At 42.0% G+C, this 19,870-nt stretch overlaps 1 protein-coding gene across 7 annotated transcripts in view; it reads left to right on the top strand.

Annotated features, from left to right (window-relative positions):
* Positions 1-19,870, top strand: part of LOC110958051 (proprotein convertase subtilisin/kexin type 6-like) — an 81,131-nt gene that overhangs the window by 48,632 nt on the left and 12,629 nt on the right. For 4 of the 7 annotated variants that reach the window (XR_007938917.1, XR_007938911.1, XR_007938914.1 and 1 more), the window contains 4 exons: positions 13,526-13,662; positions 13,817-13,981; positions 18,609-18,696; positions 18,779-18,882. Coding sequence is in view for 1 of the 7 variants with exons in the window: in XM_022204347.2 (XP_022060039.1) it covers positions 13,526-13,662; positions 13,817-13,981; positions 18,609-18,696; positions 18,779-18,882 (494 nt within the window). In the remaining 6 variants the exon portion in view is untranslated. Of the gene's footprint in view, positions 1-429; positions 548-3,186; positions 3,382-13,525; positions 13,663-13,816; positions 13,982-18,608; positions 18,697-18,778; positions 18,883-19,870 lie in introns of all 7 variants that reach the window. The other 3 variants (XR_007938912.1, XR_007938913.1, XR_007938915.1) reach the window with 3 other exon arrangements.

The raw sequence follows: 19,870 nt of genomic DNA, 5'->3' as shown, positions 1-19,870 counted from the left end.
ACAGACAGACAGATTCACAGACAAGCGTATGCCAGTTGTCACATAACTTTGCCGTTCATTCAATTGAATGAACCAGAGAAATTGAATTTAAACAGACCAACAGAACTAATACCGAGATGGTCCTGAGTCCTGAGTCAGTCTGTTGAAATCAAATAAGCAGTGTGTTGTTTTCTACAGCCTTTTACTCACATGGAGGATGTGCAGCATCTTCTCGTGAAGACATCCAGACCCGTCCACCTGAAAGCTGATGACTGGAATACCAATGCTGCTGGATACAGAGGCACACTGCATTCTACTTCTAATACTGACATTGTGCATTGGTTTGGTACCTAAAGCTTTTGAAAATGTGAAACACTGAAACAGTAGGTGATTGTATGAACATAATAAACTCTCATATGTTGCTCTTTGTTTTTATGTCTATTCACACAGTCAGTCACCTGTATGGTTTTGGCCTAGTGAATGCAGAGGCCATGGTGCTCGAGGCTGCGAAATGGAGGACTGTTCCCCCTCAACACATCTGCATTCAGAGGCCTGAGCAACGCACCAGGTGAGGTGAACTCCAGCCAGGTGCAGTATGTGGCGAGCATTCTTCAGAAATTCAACCCATCTTGAACCATTGGAAAAATATCTGTGGCTTTTGGCACAGTGTGAGAACTGCACGTCTTTACTTTTAGGGACGTTGTGATATTTTGATGTGCAGTGGTGGCAGTAGTGTCCCAACGTTTGCTATGGCATGGCATGTTATTTAAAATCACTGGAGATATTGCTTCCCCCAGTCTGATAAATAATGACGCTGTTGTGTCTTGTTCTTCTTGTATTGTGTTAAAGTCTAGATACAACTTCTGTGTTTACAAAACTTTACAAACTACCAGTTAAACAGAAACCTTAATATAAAGAAATTACAGAAGCACCTTGTGGACAGAAAAAAACTCAAATAGAATGGTGAAAGTAACATAAATTATATATAAGGTAGAAATAGCAGTGAAGTGCACTGATATTGTGCATATATCATATTTACTGAATAAATACTTCAAGAACATACATCAGAGCAAAAATTAGAGTCAGGTTTGGACTTTGACACAGTTTCAGCATTTCAGCTCTGTACACCACCATAATGGGTTTTAAATGAAACAAGGATTGCTTGAAGTGCAGAATTCCAGCTTTAATTTGGAGGTATTTACATCTAAATCAGGTTCACAGTGTAGGAATTACAGCACATTTTATTTGTGCCCTCCACCTTTCTAAGGGACCAAAAGTAATTGGACAGTTGGTTGCTCAGCTTCTCCATGGCCAAATGTGTTATTCCCTCATTATTTAATTTACATGAAGCAGATAAAAGGTCTAGTGTTCATTTCAAGTGTGGTATTTGCATTTGGAACCTTATAAGGTGAACTCTCAATGTGAAGTCCAAAGAACTGTCACTATCAGTGAAGAAATTCATCATTAGGCTGGAAAATCAAAAACAAACCCATCAGAGAGAGAGAGAGATAAAACATTTCATGTGGCCAAATCAACTGTTTGGTACGTTCTTAAAAAGGAAGAAAATACTGGTGAGCTCAGCAACGCCAAAAGACCTGGAAGACCACAAGAAACAAGTGTAGTTGATGACAGAAGAATCCTTTTCCTGGTCAAGAAAAACCTTTTCACAACAGTTGAACAGATCAAGAACACTCTCCAAGAGGTGAGTGTATCTGTGTCAAAGTCAACAATTAAGAGAAGACTTCACCAGAGTGAACACAGAGGGTTCAACACACCATTGGTGAGCCTCAGAAACAGGAAGGCCAGATTAGACTAAAAGACTTGTTAAAGAGCCTGTACAATTCTGGAACAACATCCTATGGACAGATGAGTCAAAAATCAACTTGTACCAGAATAATGTGAAGAGAAGGGAAGGAACCGCTCAACATCCAAAGCTTGCCACCTCATCAATAAAGCATGGAGGTGGTATTGTAATGGCGTGGGCATGTATGGCTGCCAATGGAACTGATTCTCTCATATTTATTAATGATTTGACTGTTGATAAAAACAGCAGGATATATTCTAAAGTGTTTCAGACAAAATTATCTGCTCATATTCAGCCAAATGCTTCAGAACTCATTGGACAGTGGTTCACGGTGCAGGTGGACAATGACCCAAAGCGCACTGCGAAAGCAACCAAAGAGTTTTTTTTAAGGCAGAGCAGTGGAATGTTCTGCAATGGGCCTAGTCAATCACCAGACCTGAATCCAATTGAGCATGGATTTCACTTGCTGAAGACAAAACTGAAGGGAAAATGCCCCAAGAACAAGCAGGAGCTATAGACAGCAGCAGTAGAGGCCTGGCAGAGCATCACCAGGGACCAAACCCAGCATCTGGTGATGTCTATGGGTTCCAGATTTTAGACCGTCATCAACTGTAAAGGATTTGCAACCAAATAATAAAAGTGACAATATGATTCATGATTATGATAGCTTGTCCAATTACTTTTGCTCCGTTAAAAGGTAATTCCTATCCTGTTCACCTGATTTGGATGTAAATACTCTCAAATATGAAAGTTGAAATTCTGTGCTTAAAGCACATCTTGATCATTTTATTTTAATTCCATTGTTGTAGTGTACAGGGTGAAAAATGCTGAAAATTGTGCCAGTGTCCAAATATTTATGGATCTGGCTGTATATAGGGATGTACTGTATACAGCCATGATTATATCTTTTAAAATTAAAAAAAAATGTAGAGCCAATCAGTGTTATAATTCACAATTACACACACAACCAGGCACATAACCAGACACATACGTAAGCATGCGCTCATGCACGCACGCTCGCACACACGCACGCACGCACGCACGCACGCACGCACGCACGCACGCACGCACGCACGCACGCACGCACGCACGCACTCAACTGCATCAATAAATAAAGCCATGCATTTAATATCACTCCAGGCAAACCGTGGGAAGTGTGTGTGCATGAATATAAGGTCATGCAAATTATATGTCATGTTGAAAACACCTAATTTATCTGTTGATCAAGAATTTAGTGACTAATTGAATGCTTGAGAAAAAATTGAGCACAATAATTCACATTCATCGTGAAACATGCACACACTGTTCATTTGTGTTATTGCATCACACTACAAATAAGTAAAGGATATGTGGGAGGGTAATTTCCACTTCTTATGTCTTCATAATGCTTATGCTTATGGCAGGCTCAGGCATGTCCATGTTGGCCAAAGCCTGAACAGCAGCATTACCACCTCTGGATGTTCAGACGAACCTGACCAGCATGTGGAATACCTGGAGCATGTGGTGGTCACTGTCTTGATTGTCCACCCACGACGGGGAGACCTGGAGATCAACCTCATCTCTCCATCTGGGACAAGGTCTCAGTTACTGGCCAAGAGGTGAGAGCTCCACTACACATAGCAATGGACACTGCAGGTGCAACTGAATATGAAGCCAACACTGGACTTTCATTAATATATCCTTCAGCTCTATATCAATGCAGATTTTAACAGTTTTCTTTATTACAACAGTTCATACTGAAACTACTGCAATGGTGTTTTGTGTAAGACTGACTGCTGTTGAAATTTTGCGTTATGTTACAATGTACCTAACGCACTTTGTTATCACCATTTTCTGACTTCTGCTAAACAGAGTGATGCCATGACGAGGTATGTCCCAAATGTCAAATGTGTTCTCTCTCATCATGCAAATTCTAACTCGTCAGATTTTGAATTACTAAGAGGTGTTTGCTTCATTTATTAAAATCTGCTTCCTCAGATTTATTCTATTAAGATTTATTTTAATTCTGAGAACCATTCGTCCAATAAAAAGGCTGACCATAGGAATCTTAAACAATCAACCTGTGATTTTCCAGATGACAGCAAGAGACTTATCATATGGTTGAATCCCTGTTAAAGTGAAGTGCCTTCTTCACTTATCAAAGCTGTTTTTGTATGTGTGTTGTTACTGTTTCCATATCTAGACTTTTCTCTTTGCTCAGCTTTACCTTGTGGGTTCTTCATCTTCCCTGTTGATGTAGTCTGTTGTCATCATAATACACTTACGTATAAAATCTTAGAAAAAAAATCTTGTGGAAAATAGATAGATATTTCAGCTTCATAAGTGTCTGGGAAACTACAGTCAGGTCCATAAATAGTTGGACATTGACACAATTTCAGCATGTCATCTCAATACACCACTACAATAGATTTGAGATGAAAAATCAAGATGTGTTTTAAGTGCAGACTTTAAGTTTTAATTTGAAGGTATTTACCTCCAAATCGAGTGAATGGTGTAGGAATTACCTCTCTGATGGGTTTGTTTTGATTTTTCAGCCTAATGATGACTTTCTTCACCAATAGTGACAGCTCTTTGGACTTGTCATATATACTTGACATATTGAGAGTTGTCCTCACCAGATTCCAAACACAAATGCCACACCTAAAATGAACTTTAGACCTTTTGTCTGCTCCTTGTAAATGAAATATTGAGGGAATAACACAGACTCGGCCATGGAACAGCCCGGCAGCCAATTGTCCCGTTACTTTTACATATAAAATGTGTTGTAATTCTTGCACCAATCACCTGATTTGGATGTTTATCCAGGATTTTACAGGGAGCCAATGAATAGAAGTGAATCTTGGTGATATTGGTAATATAATCTCTCTTACTGGTTCCTGCATTTTTTTTAGCAGCTCGAGGTTTTAATGAGAGTTATTTGTGCCGATAATATCCCAAAAACAAGGAATTAAAACAGTCAAGCCTAGAAGTTATACATGCATGAACTAGTTTCTCAGCATCACTCTGAGACAAGATGTTCCTGATTTTTACAATACAGTTTTTTTTCTATTGATAAGACACTGTTCCTAAAAAATAGAAAAACACATTTCCCAACACACTGTACACTATTTTCTTTATTTGAATTCACAAAGCACTGCACATTCGTGTGAAAAGCGCACTTTATTGTCAGATATTGAACTTTGTTTTTAAAATTAAGACACACAAAGCAAAATTAGGACACTGCACTGCTAAATACAAAACACTCCTCTCTCACTGTGTTTTCACATGAAGTATAAAAAAAATTATACAGTCCTCAAAAATGACAACTTTAACACAAATGCATCCTATAAATTAATCAGAGGGGACCATTGCAGTACATGACTGTACATTATAAAATAAAAATAATGTTAGACAAAAAATACAGCACTGTATTGTACACAGTACTATATGCAAATATTTACACCACATCTGCATCAATTCTTTCAGCCTGGTCAGGCCACAGGACCTCATCAACATCACAATCTATGTTTTCTCTGGCCAGGAAATGTAGAAAGAAAGACTGAGTGTGTCTGATCCAGCCCTGACTTACATCAACAGAAACATCACCACATGCCAAGACCACTGATTGCAAGAAAGTATGGCTGCTGCTCATATACAGTGCCTTGTGAAAGTATTCGGCCCCTTTGAACTTTTCAACCTTTCGCCACATTTCAGGCTTCAAACATAAGGACATAAAATTTTAATTTTTTGTCAAGAATCAACAACAAGTGGGACACAATCATGAAGTGGAATGAAATTTATTGGATATTTTAAACTTTTTTAACAAATAAAAACCTGAAAAGTGGGGCGTGCAATATTATTCGGCCCCCTTGCATTAATACTTTGTAGCGCCACCTTTTGCTGCAATTACAGCTGCAAGTCGCTTGGGGTATGTCTCTATCAGTTTTGCACATCGAGAGACTGAAATTCTTGCCCATTCTTCCTTGCAAAACAGCTCGAGCTCAGTGAGGTTGGATGGAGAGCGTTTGTGAACAGCAGTCTTCAGCTCTGCCCACAGATTCTCAATTGGATTCAGGTCTGGACTTTGACTTGGCCATTCTAACACCTGGATACGTTTATTTGTGAACCATTCCATTGTAGATTTGGCTTTATGTTTTGGATCATTGTCCTGCTGGAAGATAAATCTCCGTCCCAGTCTCAGGTCTCTTGCAGACTCCAACAGGTTTTCTTCCAGAATGCTCCTGTATTTGGCTCCATTCATCTTCCCATCAATTTGAACCATCTTCCCTGTCCCTGCTGAAGAAAAGCAGGCCCAAACCATGAGGCTGCCACCACCATGTTTGACAGTGGGGATGGCGTGTTCAGGGTGATGAGCTGTGTTGCTTTTACTCCAAACGTATCGTTTTGCATTGTGGCCAAAAAGTTTCATTTTGGTTTCATCTGACCAGAGCACCTTCTTCCACATGTTTGGTGTGTCTCCCAGGTGGCTTGTGGCAAACTTCAAACAAGACTTTTTATGGATATCTTTGAGAAATGGCTTTCTTCTTGCCACTCTTCCATAAAGGCCAGATTTGTGCAGTGTACGACTGATTGTTGTGCTATGGACAGACTCTCCCACCTCAGCTGTAGATCTCTGCAGTTCATCCAGAGTGATCATGGGCTTCTTGGCTGCATCTCTGATCAGTCTTCTCCTTGTTGGAGGTGAAAGTTTAGAGGGACGGCCGGGTCTTGGTAGATTTGCAGTGGTCTGATACTCCTTCCATTTCAATATGATTGCTTGCACAGTGCTCCTTGAGATGTTTAAAGCTTGGGAAATCTTTTTGTATCCAAATCCGGCTTTAAACTTCTCCACAACGGTATCTGGGACCTGCCTGGTGTGTTCCTTGGTCTTCATGATGCTCTCTGCACTTTAAACAGAACCCTGAGACTATCACAGAGCAGGTGCATTTATACGGAGACTTGATTACACACAGGTGGATTCTATTTATCATCATCAGTCATTTAGGACAACACTGGATCATTCAGAGATCCTCACTGAACTTCTGGAGTGAGTTTGCTGCACTGAAAGTAAAGGGGCCGAATAATATTGCACACCCCACTTTTCAGGTTTTTATTTGTTAAAAAAGTATAAAATATCCAATAAATTTCGTTCCACTTCACAATTGTGTCCCACTTGTTGTTGATTCTTGACAAAAAATTAAAATTTTATGTCTTTATGTTTGAAGCCTGAAATGTGGCGAAAGGTTGAAAAGTTCAAGGGCCGAATACTTTCGCAAGGCACTGCAGCTTCCACCTCCATGTAGAAAAGAATTCTTCTATAGGATTCAGAAAGGGAGAATATGGCGGCAGAAAAACCACAATAACTTGAGGGTTCATACTGAACCATTCTCGACTCAATAAAAGCTAACATTGTCCTAGATGTATTCATGTGTTTCATCAGAATCCAACTGAAAAACTCTCTGGAATGAATGCATGCAAAACAGAAAAAGTCAGACATGAACACTTTCTGTAATTTCACTAGCACTTGTGAATCAGAATTGTGCAATGGATTTTTTACAGTATTCTCAAAACATTTCTGAGTGCTTGTATTGTTCCAGTATAGACATGTCACTGAAGTGTAAAACTGTAACATGTTTCAGTCTCTGTAATACAGTTTTTCTCAATTGATAAGACAATGCTCCTGAAAAATAGCACACATTTCCCAACACACTGCACACTACTTTCTTTATTTGAACACAATTCACAAAGTATTGCACACTTGTGTCAAAATCGCATTTTATTGTCAAATATTGAACTTTGTTTTCAAATTTAAGACACACAAAGCAAAAGTAGGACACTGCACTGCTAAATACAAAACACTTCTCTCTCACTGTGCTTTCACATGAAATAGATAGAGATACAGTCCTCAAAAATGGCAACTTAAACACAAATGCATCCTATAAATGAATTGGGGGGGTCATTGCTGTACACAGTACAGTATGTAAGTATTTATACCACGTCTGCTTCAGTTCTTTCAGCCTGGTCTGGCAACAGGACCTCATCAAAATCACAAATGATGTTTTCTCTGTCAGGAAACGTGGAAAGAAAGACCTAGTGTATCTGATCCAGCCCTGACATGCATCAACAGAAACATCACCACATGCCAAGACCATTGATTGCAAGAGATTTTCCTAATGTATGGCTGCCGCTCATGTACCTTCCACCTCCATGCAGAGAAGAATTCTTCTATAGGATTCAAAAAGGGAGAATATGGCCGCAGAAAAACCACAATAACTTGGGGGTTCATATGGAACCATCCTGAATCAACAGTCCTCTATGAAAACTAACATTGTCCCAGATGTATTCATGTGGCCTATCATCAGAATCCAATTGAAAAACTCTCTGAAACAAACGCACACAAAACACAGAAAAAGTCGGTCATGTACACTTTCTGTAATTTTACTAGCACTTGTGAACCAGAATTACACAATAGTTTTTTTTTTACAGTATTCTCAGAACATTTCTGACTGTATGCATTGTTCCAGTATAGACATGTCACTGAAGTGACAAACAACATTTACATACCATGTAAAGTAAATCACAATTTACGTTATGCACCATCCTAACCATCTGCTGACCTTAACAGATTGCATTCTGAACAGGCTAATTCTGTTTCCCAGCAGGTTTTATAGTGTGCAGTTCTTTGGCAAAGGTGTTTTCAGTTTTGACCTGTCATGTCTTACAGTTTTTCTCGATTGCGAAGACACATTCCTGGAAAGCTGCTCTCCTTTTCCCTAAACTGTAGAACTCCTTTTCCCTGAACACAAAACCCAATTTTCAAGCTACATTCACAAAACCTCTGACTCTTCTTGCAAAACCAAACTTTCACCCCAAAACAGTTCAATCTGTGCACAAAACTGAACTAAGCTGTCAAATCACACCTCAAGTCAATCGAAATTAAATACATTACTGAGTAGTTACTAAACACTACACAGAAAAAAGGAAAACACAATGCTCAGGACATGAAGCGGTAAAAATAAATGTTTATTTAGGCTAAATGTATGTTGTAAAACAAAATACCTGGGCATTTGTAACACTTGTACATAGAAAAAAGAATGCAAAAAAACTGAAATCCTGTGCATTTACATGTAGCACTTGTATGTAAAAATAAAGCACAAAAATATACAAATGAAGTACAAAGAAAAGAAGTGCATTACCCTGCCAGAGCATCATTTCTCCGTACTGGGTCAGGCCACAGGACTTCCTCTACATCACAGGCCACATTTTCTCTGGCCAGGCAACGGGGGAAAAAAACCCTGGAATGCCGTATCCATGCTCCTCTTCTTAGATTTCTATCCATTGTAGTGCCTCACAAACCAGTGCTTTGGCTTATATGTATCCTCACATCATTAGCCACAAGTGTGATCAATTTTGAGTTGTTGTGTTCAACCAGTGACGCCTGAGCTTTAACTGCGTTTGACTTTTGCCACCTCTGCTCACCATTATGCAACACAGGTGCATCACAATGACAATGTGTTGACAAGATGTGTCTAAACAGGTGAAAAGTGCTTATGGTTTTGCCAAAAGACTGACTGATTCAATAAGTGGGTTCAGGCAACTGAGAATTTGGTTCAGACAATAGGGTTTAGTGTTTTAGCAATTGAGAAAAACTGTAACTGTGACAGCAGTGTTGGAACTGTCCAAATTCTGCTTCCTAGTGTTCACTTTTTGAAAATGTGTGCTATGAGTGAAAAAGTGTGTTCAAATGAGCAAAAAGAGTGCAAGAGTTTTAGAAATTGTGTGCAAACCATGAATAATGTCCAGAATTTGGATAGCAGTGTCCTGTTTTTGAGAAATGTATGCAGTCAGTTGGTGGCTGTGTGCAGTGGATGGAATTTAGTGTCTTATCAATTAAGAAAAACTGTAAGATGCTGTGATTAACTGTATCAAGGGCAGCATTGAGATCCAGCAGAACAAGTCAAACAACAGTGCTGTCTCTGTACTGTGATACAATCTAAATCCTGAGAGAAACTATTCTAACAAACCATTTCTTTGCATATTGTCAAACAATTGGCTTGCAACAACTTTTTAAAGAGTATTAGACATAAAATGGAGGTAGGATATGCGTTTGTAATTGACTACAACACCTGAATCCAGAGTAGGCTTTTCCAGAAGTGGTTTGATTTTAGTAACCTTAAAAGGCTGTCAAAAAAGAGAAAGTGAAGATGTCTGATACAGGAGTTTTTAATTAAATTTCCCCTGAACAACAGACATGTTATTGTTTTAGAAGACTTGCACATCTTGATATTTGCCACTGTGGAATTACTGCGCAGAAGTATGCACTCTAACTGTCAAAGTAACTTTTAAATATATGGCTACAAATTGCAAATCCTGATCATCTATATAGCTACACCTTCTTTAATTTGTAGAAAAGTACTGAAGCCTATCACAGCTCACGTTTGGCAAAAGGCAGGAATCATTAACACTAAAAACACATTTCACAGTTCCGGGTTGTGACATGCAGGGAGAGGACGCGCATGGGAAGGCTCCCGGTTCACTTTCTGAAACTCTCCCTTCTGGACGAATCTTCTGCAAAACTTTCCAACACAATTTTAACTGTCCAAGTTAGTTGAAATATTTTCTCAGAGATGAGCACATCTAAACACGCTAAGTCAGTTAATGTACAGACTCTGGCCACGCGGGCTGCGGGTAAGTTAGTCTCCTTTGCTAACAACCCCCCGATTACGGCAGGAGATCCTATGACCCCTGAAAAGCCTGCAGATACGGTGGTGGCTATGGAGCAACAGAGAACTACGCTTAAGGAAGATGTCTCTACTTTGATTCAAGACGCAATTAAACAAATACAAGACTCGCTGGACTCACTACAGACAACAGTGACCTCGTTCCAGAAACGTCTTGCCTCTGTCGAGTCTGTAGCAGGTGATAACTTTGAACGGCTAACAGTAGTCCACTATCAAGACGCTCCAGAGCCAGAACCAGTCGCTGCTGGACTGATGCGATGACCTCGAGAACCACTCGTGGAGATTTAATCTCCGTATATTAAATATTCCCGAAGGAAGCGAGAATGGGAAAGACCGTGCAAAGTTCATGTCAGAGGTTTTGATGGAAGCGATGGGCCCTGATGTTTTTTCTACGCCGCCTGAACTGGAGAGAGCACACCGTACCCCGACCTCCAGAGCCGGACAAAGATCGACCCCCGCACGTTCCTGGTCTGCTTCTCCAGATTCCAACAGAAGGAAGCTGCACTGCGCTGGGCTAAGAATCATGAACTCAAATACCAGGGCGCCACTATAAGGATCTACCAGGATGTCAGCGCAACACTCGCTAAAAAGAGAGCCATGTTTAACCACATCAAGCAAGCCTTGTACCAGAAGAACATCAGATTTCACCAGCTCTACCCAGCCCGGCTGCGAGTGATGTGCGACGACGACGTGTTCACCTTCGACTCACCTGATGATGCCCAGAAGTTTTTCGATCGGAGGTTCGGTAAAAAATAAGACTCTGTGTCGCGGGTTAGTCTCTACAGCCTGACGATAATTAACCCTCTGAGATCGACGTGTAAGTTCATCCTGTCGGCATAGCGGCTGACCTGCGGTCCGCGGACCCAAGGTATGGACATTCAGCGATTTTTAACACCGGACTAATCAATATTATGTTTGAGGTTATATACGCTTTCATAGGAATGTGTGTATCTGCTCACTTGCTTGACAGTTATTGTGATGTTCAACCATTTCGTTTTTACATCTACATACCTTGGTGATGGGAGGCATTAATATAGCTTATCACAGGAACTGGGAGCCTTTCTTGGTAGAAGTGTTGAGAAAATGTGCTACCAGAAGTTTTTTGAAATAGTGTTTAGCCTGCAGCTTGGCTCAAAGAGAGCGACAAGTATCCTTTTGAAGGACTACAAAAATGGCCGCACTACACTGTGTTGTACGATGATGGAAGGCATTGATTTCCTCAGATCGCACGTTTTAAAATCCGCGGATTTCACACCATCAAGGTTTAAAATCATCTATAAATACTAACGTTTGCACTAAAATGCACATCCGAGCTTATTTTGTGACCATTAGAGTATAAACTTTGATCAACAATTGAAAGTAAACACAGTTGTCCTGTTTTACTATTTTTTTTACTGTGTGTATTACTTCCGGGATTTCTTCCGCCCACCCGTGGGCCGACCGGACTTAAGAAGTTAAATGGGCCTATTAAAAAAACAAAACAAAACTGGACAAAGACTAACAAAAACAAAAACAGAACTGGGTGTACAGAGGGCAGCAAAATACAATGTTGCATCACTAAAGCATCACAGATCAACAGGTTTGCCACTGGGGGTATGTTGGAGTGTCCACCAGGCCGGACAAGACGATCCAAGAATGGTTGCCATATGGTGTAAAATCTATTAAGATTGTCCATGACACTGTATCGGATTTTCTCCATGTGTAGTAAGCTAGTTAGTTCCATCAGCCATGCCTTGAACTGAGGCACAGTGTCCAATTTCCAGAGTCTTAAAATCAATCTCTTAGCAATTACCATTCCATACATGATAGTGCTCTGCACTGAGAGGCTGTGATTTTGCAGGGACCCCTGTGGGTCAGGGTTAAACACACAGTCATAGATTTCAGAAAACCACTTGAATATTTCACACCAAAAGTTATGCAGTTTTGGGCAGGTCCAAAAAAGGTGGGTTAGAGAGCCATCAGCAGATCTGCACCGGTCACACAGAGAGGAGATCGTAGGATAAATTCTATTTAATTTAACTTTTGAGTAATGTAGTCTGTGCATCACCTTAAATTGAATTAACTGGTGCCTAGCATTAATGGAACAGGAGCGTATTCTGCTGAGGCTCTCCTCCCAGACATCCTTATCAATCTGCAACCCCAACTCAGGCCGACCTCAAAAATTGTGTACTAAAGTTAACATGTTCATGAAGTAATTTGACAAAGTTTGAGACCAAACCTTTGGAGTCAGGCGGTCCCAGTAAGAGTGAGAAACCCCTTTTTCCTCAGGGAGGTTTTCAAAATTAGGCAAACATTGGCGGGCATAGTTTCTGATTTGTAAATATCTAAAAAAGTGTGTTGATAGGAGAGAGAACTTGTCTTTTAGCTGGGCAAAGGAGGCATTTTTTTTATTAATGTACAGGTCTTTTAAAGTGACTATGCCTTTTAACCAAGCTGGAATATCTGCTGAAACTTCCAGGTTATAATCTTCCTGCCAGTAAACAAGAGCCTTTAGATTTGCAGCCCAGTAATAATGTTGGAAACAAGGTAGCCCTAATCCTCCCATCTCTTTAGGTTTGTATAAGTGAGTTTTTGATATTCTATGGGCTTTAAAGCCCCAGATGAAAGGCATGACCACTGATTCGATTGATTTAAAAAATGATTTTGTTAGAAAAATTGGGAGATTTCGAAATAGGTAGAGAAATCTCGGCAGCGATATCATTTTGATAGCATTTATTCGACCCACCATAGAGAGAGGGAGGGTGCGCCACTTATCAAAGTCCCCTTTCGGCTTATCCAATTTATCAAGAAAATTAAATTTAAAGATTAACCTAGGATCTTTTGGTAAAACTACCCTTTGGCTTTTTTTCTTTTAGCAACGTTACCTGCCTCTGTTTAAAATCAAAGTGATATTGTATTAATAAGTTTAGAATTTTATAAAAACAAAAAATACCTTTTAATATATGCAAACAAAAGAAAAGCAGAAACACAGCTTACCTTTCTAACACTTTTGACATCTCATTTCACCTCACTGTATATACAGGTTGTTTGACAATTCCAATGAGGGCTTCAGGAATTGGGAGTTCATGACAGTTCATTTTTGGGGTGAGAGGGCAGCAGGCACTTGGTCCATGGAGATTATTGACTCACCCTCAAAGCTGCGCAACCCTAATGTGCTGGGTGAGGCACAACACATGCATACTGAGGCTTACACTTACATTTAAATCAAGCACTATATTTGAAGTTGACGCTGCAATCCAACAAATAATAATCAACGTACAGCTTTATTACTAAAGCCTGCCCTTATAAACATTATGATTGTTACCTGGCACAGGCAGCCTGAAAGAGTGGACTCTGACCCTTTACGGCACATCTCAGAACCCTTACCAGCACTACAGTGCTCAGCACTCCCTTTCAAGGAGGTTGGAGGTCCTCACACCACAGGAGGCCATGGAGGAACCTGAGCTCCAGGAGGAGGAAGAAGATGAGGAGTACAGAGGTGAGAGATGAAAAAAATACCTCAATTAAGAAAATAAATAATCTTTCATAACCACTGGTTTTCTCAATGAGTCTGCACTCTGTTAGGACCCTGAATACAGTCATGGAAAAAATTATTAGACAATCTTTGTTTTCTTCAATTTCTTGTTCATTTTAATGCCTGGTAAAACTAAAGGTACATTTGTTTGGGCAAATATAATGATAACAACAAAATAGCTCGTAAGAGTTTAATTTATATAGCCATTTTCCATGGTTTTCTTGATAATAACCAAAATCACTTAAGTTCTTACATCAATAGCAATGGCATTGTGCTGCCAAAAACAGTGCTTTTAAGAATTCCATGCTTTCTTTTCTGTCTGTTTTAGTCACATGATATACACAGGAGTTTTAGTACTTGATTGCATAACCATTGTTTTTGATGACTGCAGTCATGTGTCTTGGCATGCTCTCCATTAGCTTCTGACATTGTTCTGCTGTCACAGCAACCCATTCCCGTTGCACAAATTCAAACAAATGTGCTTGGTTTTTGGGCTTCTGTGGTTCTCCATTTTGTGTTTGATGATTTTTCACAGGTTTTCAATTGGATTTAGATCTGGTGATTGAGCAGGCCAAGGCATGGTTCCAGTGTTCTGATTCTCTATCGAGGCTTTAACTCACCTTGTTATGTGGCAAGGTGCATTGTCTTGTTGGAAAATCAAGTCATTTGAGGCGGGAAAGAGATTTCCAGCTGATGGAAGAAGAAGGTCCCTGGAGGTCTGACGATGATTCCTGACACCGGAACAGATGACTGCACGGTCATCTCATGGGGTAGAAAGATGTTTCCTGCAGGGACCAGCAAGAAATTTGATAGTATCATTTTTGGCTTGATTTTTTTTTTTTTGGTGTAATTAACAGCTGTCTTGGAGATCTTCAGTTTTTTTTTTGTTACTCGTCTCTCACTCGTGCCAATTTCCAGCAGTGTCAAGGTAGCTGCATTTGTGGCTTCACATAATTCTTTTGTTTTCAGCATTATGTGAGAGCTGACAACTTCTGAGTTGTGCTACAGCTTCAATGTAAGCAAGAAACCACTCTAGGCCTTTGCATGTGCAGTGCTGCTTGTATGTTGTATGGGACGGGGAAAGGTGTTTGGCTTAGAAGAGGGTTCACTAAATGGCGGACCACAGCCCTGATCCGGACCCAGATGCTGTCTATATGGGTGTAAATTTGACGGGTCACTTCGATTTTACAGGCTTTTCAGTGTTTATCGTGGTCTATCAGCTCAGGAAACACACAGACCAATTACGTACGAGTTCAGCCATCTCATGTGACGCTACTCAGCCAATGAAGTCGCTGCGTTGCATCACCGCTCTGCCTCCAAAAAACAGTGGAGAGGTGAGGGCAGAGAGGAGGACAGTAGTAGGGGATACGACTCTTTTCAGAGAGCTGGTTCTTTGACACTGCTTCCAAAGGAGAGCCGACTCTTTCGGCTCCCAAACGGTTCCCAATTTAGTATTATTTGTAGCCTTGTGGTGCACATTAGATTTAGGTCTCACACACAAAGGACAGTTTTATTCTGAAGGGACAAAAACGGGTTTTTTGGTCCTTTCGGGTTTAGGCGAGAGGAAGTTGTTGTGGCCCGTTTAGTTGTGCACAAGAGAAGAAAGGTGGAGCTGAAATAAAAGTTGTTGAGACTCCTGCAATTTTCGTCTCCTTTTCTCCAACCTCCACATTGGTGACCCCGATGTTGAACCTCGCCAGAGAAGCAGGGACATGTCGACTGAAGCGACCTCGTCTGCTGCCGCTGTGGTTCCACCGGCTGTTTTCGCAGCTACTATAAAGCTGCCGGATTTCTGGACACACGACCCAGAACCGTGGTTCCAGCACGTTGAGGCCCAGTTTCACCTGCGTGGCATCACCACAGACGACACAAAGTATTTCCACGTCATCGCGGCTTTGGATTCAGCCACTACTCGCAGGTTAATGGGACTGCTACGGGACCCGCCGGCTGCCGGCAAGTATGCAGTGCTAAAGGCTCAGTTAATACGGACATACCAGCTCTCGGATATGGAGCGGGCCGATCGGCTGTTATCTCTGTGTGGGTTAGGAGACAGTAAGCTTTCGGAGCTGATGGAGAATATGCTGGCACCGCTGGGCTCCGTTGACACTTCATTCCTTTTCACCCACTTGTTCCGGCGCCAGCGCCCGCCTCAGGTATGCACTGCTCTGGCCGCCTCTCCCCTCATCCGCACTAAAGATTATATCGGTTTGGCCGAAGAAGCTGACAGACTGTTGCTAGCATCCCGTCAGTTTTCGATGCATGCCCTGTTGCCAAGCGGGTCCGATGGTGATGATTCGGTGGAGGTGGCTGCCGTCACAGAGCGCCGGAGAAAGGAGAGCAGCCTGTGTTTCTTCCACCGCCGCTTCGGAGTGAAGGCTCGGCGATGTGTCCAACCGTGTTCCTTTCAGCGGCCGGGAAATGAGCAGACCGGCGCTCGCTAGCAGCTGCGTGCACCGGTGACAATGACAATAAGCTGCTTTTCGTTGAGGACAGTGCTTCTGGACGTCGTTTCCTCATGGATTTGGGAGCACAGCGGATCATTGTTCCCCCCTCCTCTGCTGACACTTTGGGACATGGACAAGGGCCCCCGCTGGACGCAGCTAATGGCACACCTATCCGCACTTATGGCACCAGGTTTATGACTGTGTTTTTTAATGGCCGTGAGTTTAGCTGGGACTTTATGGTAGCTTCAGTTTCAGTGCCTATTCTGGGTGCAGATTTTCTGTGTGCATTCAGACTGTTAGTAGATGTAGCTAACAGATGTTTGATTAATGCTGTATCCTTTGAATCTTACCCGTGTACGCTGGGGTTCGCGGGGCCGGTACTGGCGAACATGCTCGCTAATGAGAACACGTACCAACTCCTGCTCGTGGAGTTTCCTGCCCTTACGGTCCCCGCTTTTTCTACCGTGGTAGCTAAACATGGGGTTGAGCATTACATCACTACAGTCGGCCCACCAGTTTTTGCATGCGCGCGCCGTCTGGATGCAGCTAAGTTGGCCATCGCTAAAGAGGAGTTTGCCAACATGGAGCGGCTGGGCATCGTGCACCGTTCTGACAGCCCATGGGCTTCACCACTGCACATGGTTCCAAAGTCTGACGGCGGCTGGCGGGCTGGCGGCCTTGTGGCGATTTCCGGCGCCTCAACAATGCTACCACCGATGACAGATACCCAGTCCCCCATATTCAGGACTTCTCTGCGCACCTGGCAGGGGCGATCATCTTCTCCAAAGTCGACTTGGTGAGAGGTTATCACCAAGTGCCTGTCCGTGCAGAAGATGTCCCTAAAACTGCTGTCTTCACTCCTTTTGGACCGTTCGAGTTTTTGAGGATGCCTTTTGGCCTGAAGGGCGCAGCCCAGACATTTCAGCGGCTCATGGACTCCGTGTTGCATGATATGCCTTTCCTGTTTGTGTATCTGGATGACATATTGGTAGCGAGCGCCTCCATGGAGGAACACATGTTACACCTTCGCAGACTTTTCGAGCGTCTCAGTGAGCACGGGTTAATTGTGAACCCTGCTAAGTGTCTGTTCGGACTTTCGGAAATCGAGTTCCTGGGACACTGCGTGTCGGTACGGGGCGCTGTGCCACTCCCTGCCAAAGTCGAAGCGGTTTCGGCTTTTCCGCACCCTAGCTCAGTGAAACCCTTTCAGGAGTTTTTGGAGATGGTTAATTTTTACAACCGTTTCATCCCCCGAGCTGCACATATCATGCGCCCCTTATACGACGCATTGAAGGGGAAAAAAGGTAACCAGGACATTGAGTGGATCCCAGAGAGGTTGCTGGCTTTTGAGGAAGCTAAGGCGGCGCTGGCCAATGCTGCCCTGTTGACTCACCCTGATCCAGCTGCACCCATTGCCCTGACCTCCGGTGCGTCTGATTACGCCGTCGGGGCGGTTTGTGAACAGTGGTGTGACGGACATGGCAGCCGCTAGCTTTTTTCAGCAGAAAGCTGCGTGTCTCTGAGAAGTATAGTACATTCGACAGGGAACTCTTAGCCCTTTTCCTCGCCACACGCCACTTCAGGTTCCTCTTGGAGGGCCGGGAATTTACTGCCTTTGTGGACCATAAACCCCTTACATTTGCTATGGCTAAGACATCTGAACCTTGGTCGGCGCGGCAAAATCATACTACAAAAATATGATCCTTATTTGCAACAATAATAGTAATAAAGCAGTAATGTTTCAAATTTCTACACCACAAAGTCCCTGATTTGTCTACTTGATGCTGTTCTCTGACAGATGCTTGTAATTTGCTGGCAAAAGACAGGGAGGAAGGCAAGTGTTTAGCTATCAAACATGGGTGTAAACAATGGAGATCTTACATTATTAAAAACCATGACTTTGCAGCTAACAAATGCATTCAAAATGTTTGTTAGGCATCAAGCAAATACACAATGTTTTTTGTGAGAAATGCTTTAACTATACCTTCTCAAAGTATAATTACCAGTTTCCCACTGAATCTTTATTTCAACCTGAACACTTTGTAATTCAGAAGAGATTTTTCATTGAAATAAGCACATGTAAAAAAAAAACTTAATCTTGTCATGTCTACATTCATATTGATGCCGGTGCATGCTGTCTATGCCAGATCAGAAGCAGTGTGTAAAGTGTCATGACACCTGTATGACATGTCTGAGGTTTGCAGACAGATGCACTTCTTGCAGACAAGGGTACAGGTATGTAAAGACAGTCAGGGTACCATTTATATTTGAACTTTTGATTTTAAACCGGGTATTATAATGTGGTTTGTTTTTTCAGTCTGACAGGAATGACTTGTGTTCCTGACTGCACCAATGGAACTTTTTTCCATCTGGAGGAGATGACATGCAGCCCGTGCCATTCCTCTTGTTGGACTTGTACAGGTCAGTGTGTTTGTCAGGTATGCACAGTGTCTACAGTGCCTTCACAGAAGCACCACCATACAAACATTCCAGTTGATGAGATTCCAGATATTAGAATATTTCATCTCTTACTCCCAAAAGGCATTATGCTCCTGAAAGTTTCCTTTTGGTTGGTTCAGTTGGGATAGACTATACTGTATCTGGAAATTATTCATGCCGAGAGAGTGTTGACATAGCCCAAGACATGTGAGTACTGTCTCCAGCTTTGATGTTCAACCCAGCAGATGGGTCATCTTTCTAGAAAATGTGTTGGGAAAGACAATGGTAGCATGACCCTCTCCTCTCCAAGTTTGCACCATGTTCCAAAAATTTGTTTGCCCCAGAAAAACAAAGCTCAAATACTGAATATGCAATATAATCAATTTATTCAAGAACCAGTATTTTCTCCTTTCACTTTGAACATGCCGTTCAGTCTTTTAGGCATGGAATGTACGAGGTTCTTGAGTGTGGATGGCTCTATCTTCCCCCATTCCCACACAGAGTTGAGCAGTTTCATGGTGGTTGGTTGTGGACTGGTAAAAATACGACTGTTCAGAATTTTCCCAACAGTTCTCAATTTGGTTGTGGTCAGGGGAGCTTGGTGGCCATTTCTCCTTACATAGAAAGCCAGGTAGACGCTCAAAACACCATTGCTGAGTCATCTGGGCAGTACGAGCAGGGGCACCATCTTGAATAAATACCAATCCCGAACGTGTGGTAAACATTATCTGTTCAGTCTAGAACAGAATTAAAAATCCTTCTCCTGACATACAAGGCTCTTAATGACCAATCTCCATCATATCTTAAAGACCTCATAGTACCATAATATCCTACCAGAACTTTTCGCTCTCAGACTGCAGGCTTACTTGTGGTTCCCAGAGTTTCCAGAAGTAAAATACAAGGCAGAGTCTTCAGTTATAAGGCGCCTCTCCTGGGGAACCAGCTCCCAGTTTGGGTTCGGGAGGCGGAC

This window comes from Acanthochromis polyacanthus, chromosome 2 (genome assembly GCF_021347895.1).
Source record: "Acanthochromis polyacanthus isolate Apoly-LR-REF ecotype Palm Island chromosome 2, KAUST_Apoly_ChrSc, whole genome shotgun sequence".
Lineage (NCBI taxonomy): Eukaryota > Metazoa > Chordata > Actinopteri > Pomacentridae > Acanthochromis > Acanthochromis polyacanthus.
This window is presented reverse-complemented; position numbering and strand designations above follow the sequence as displayed.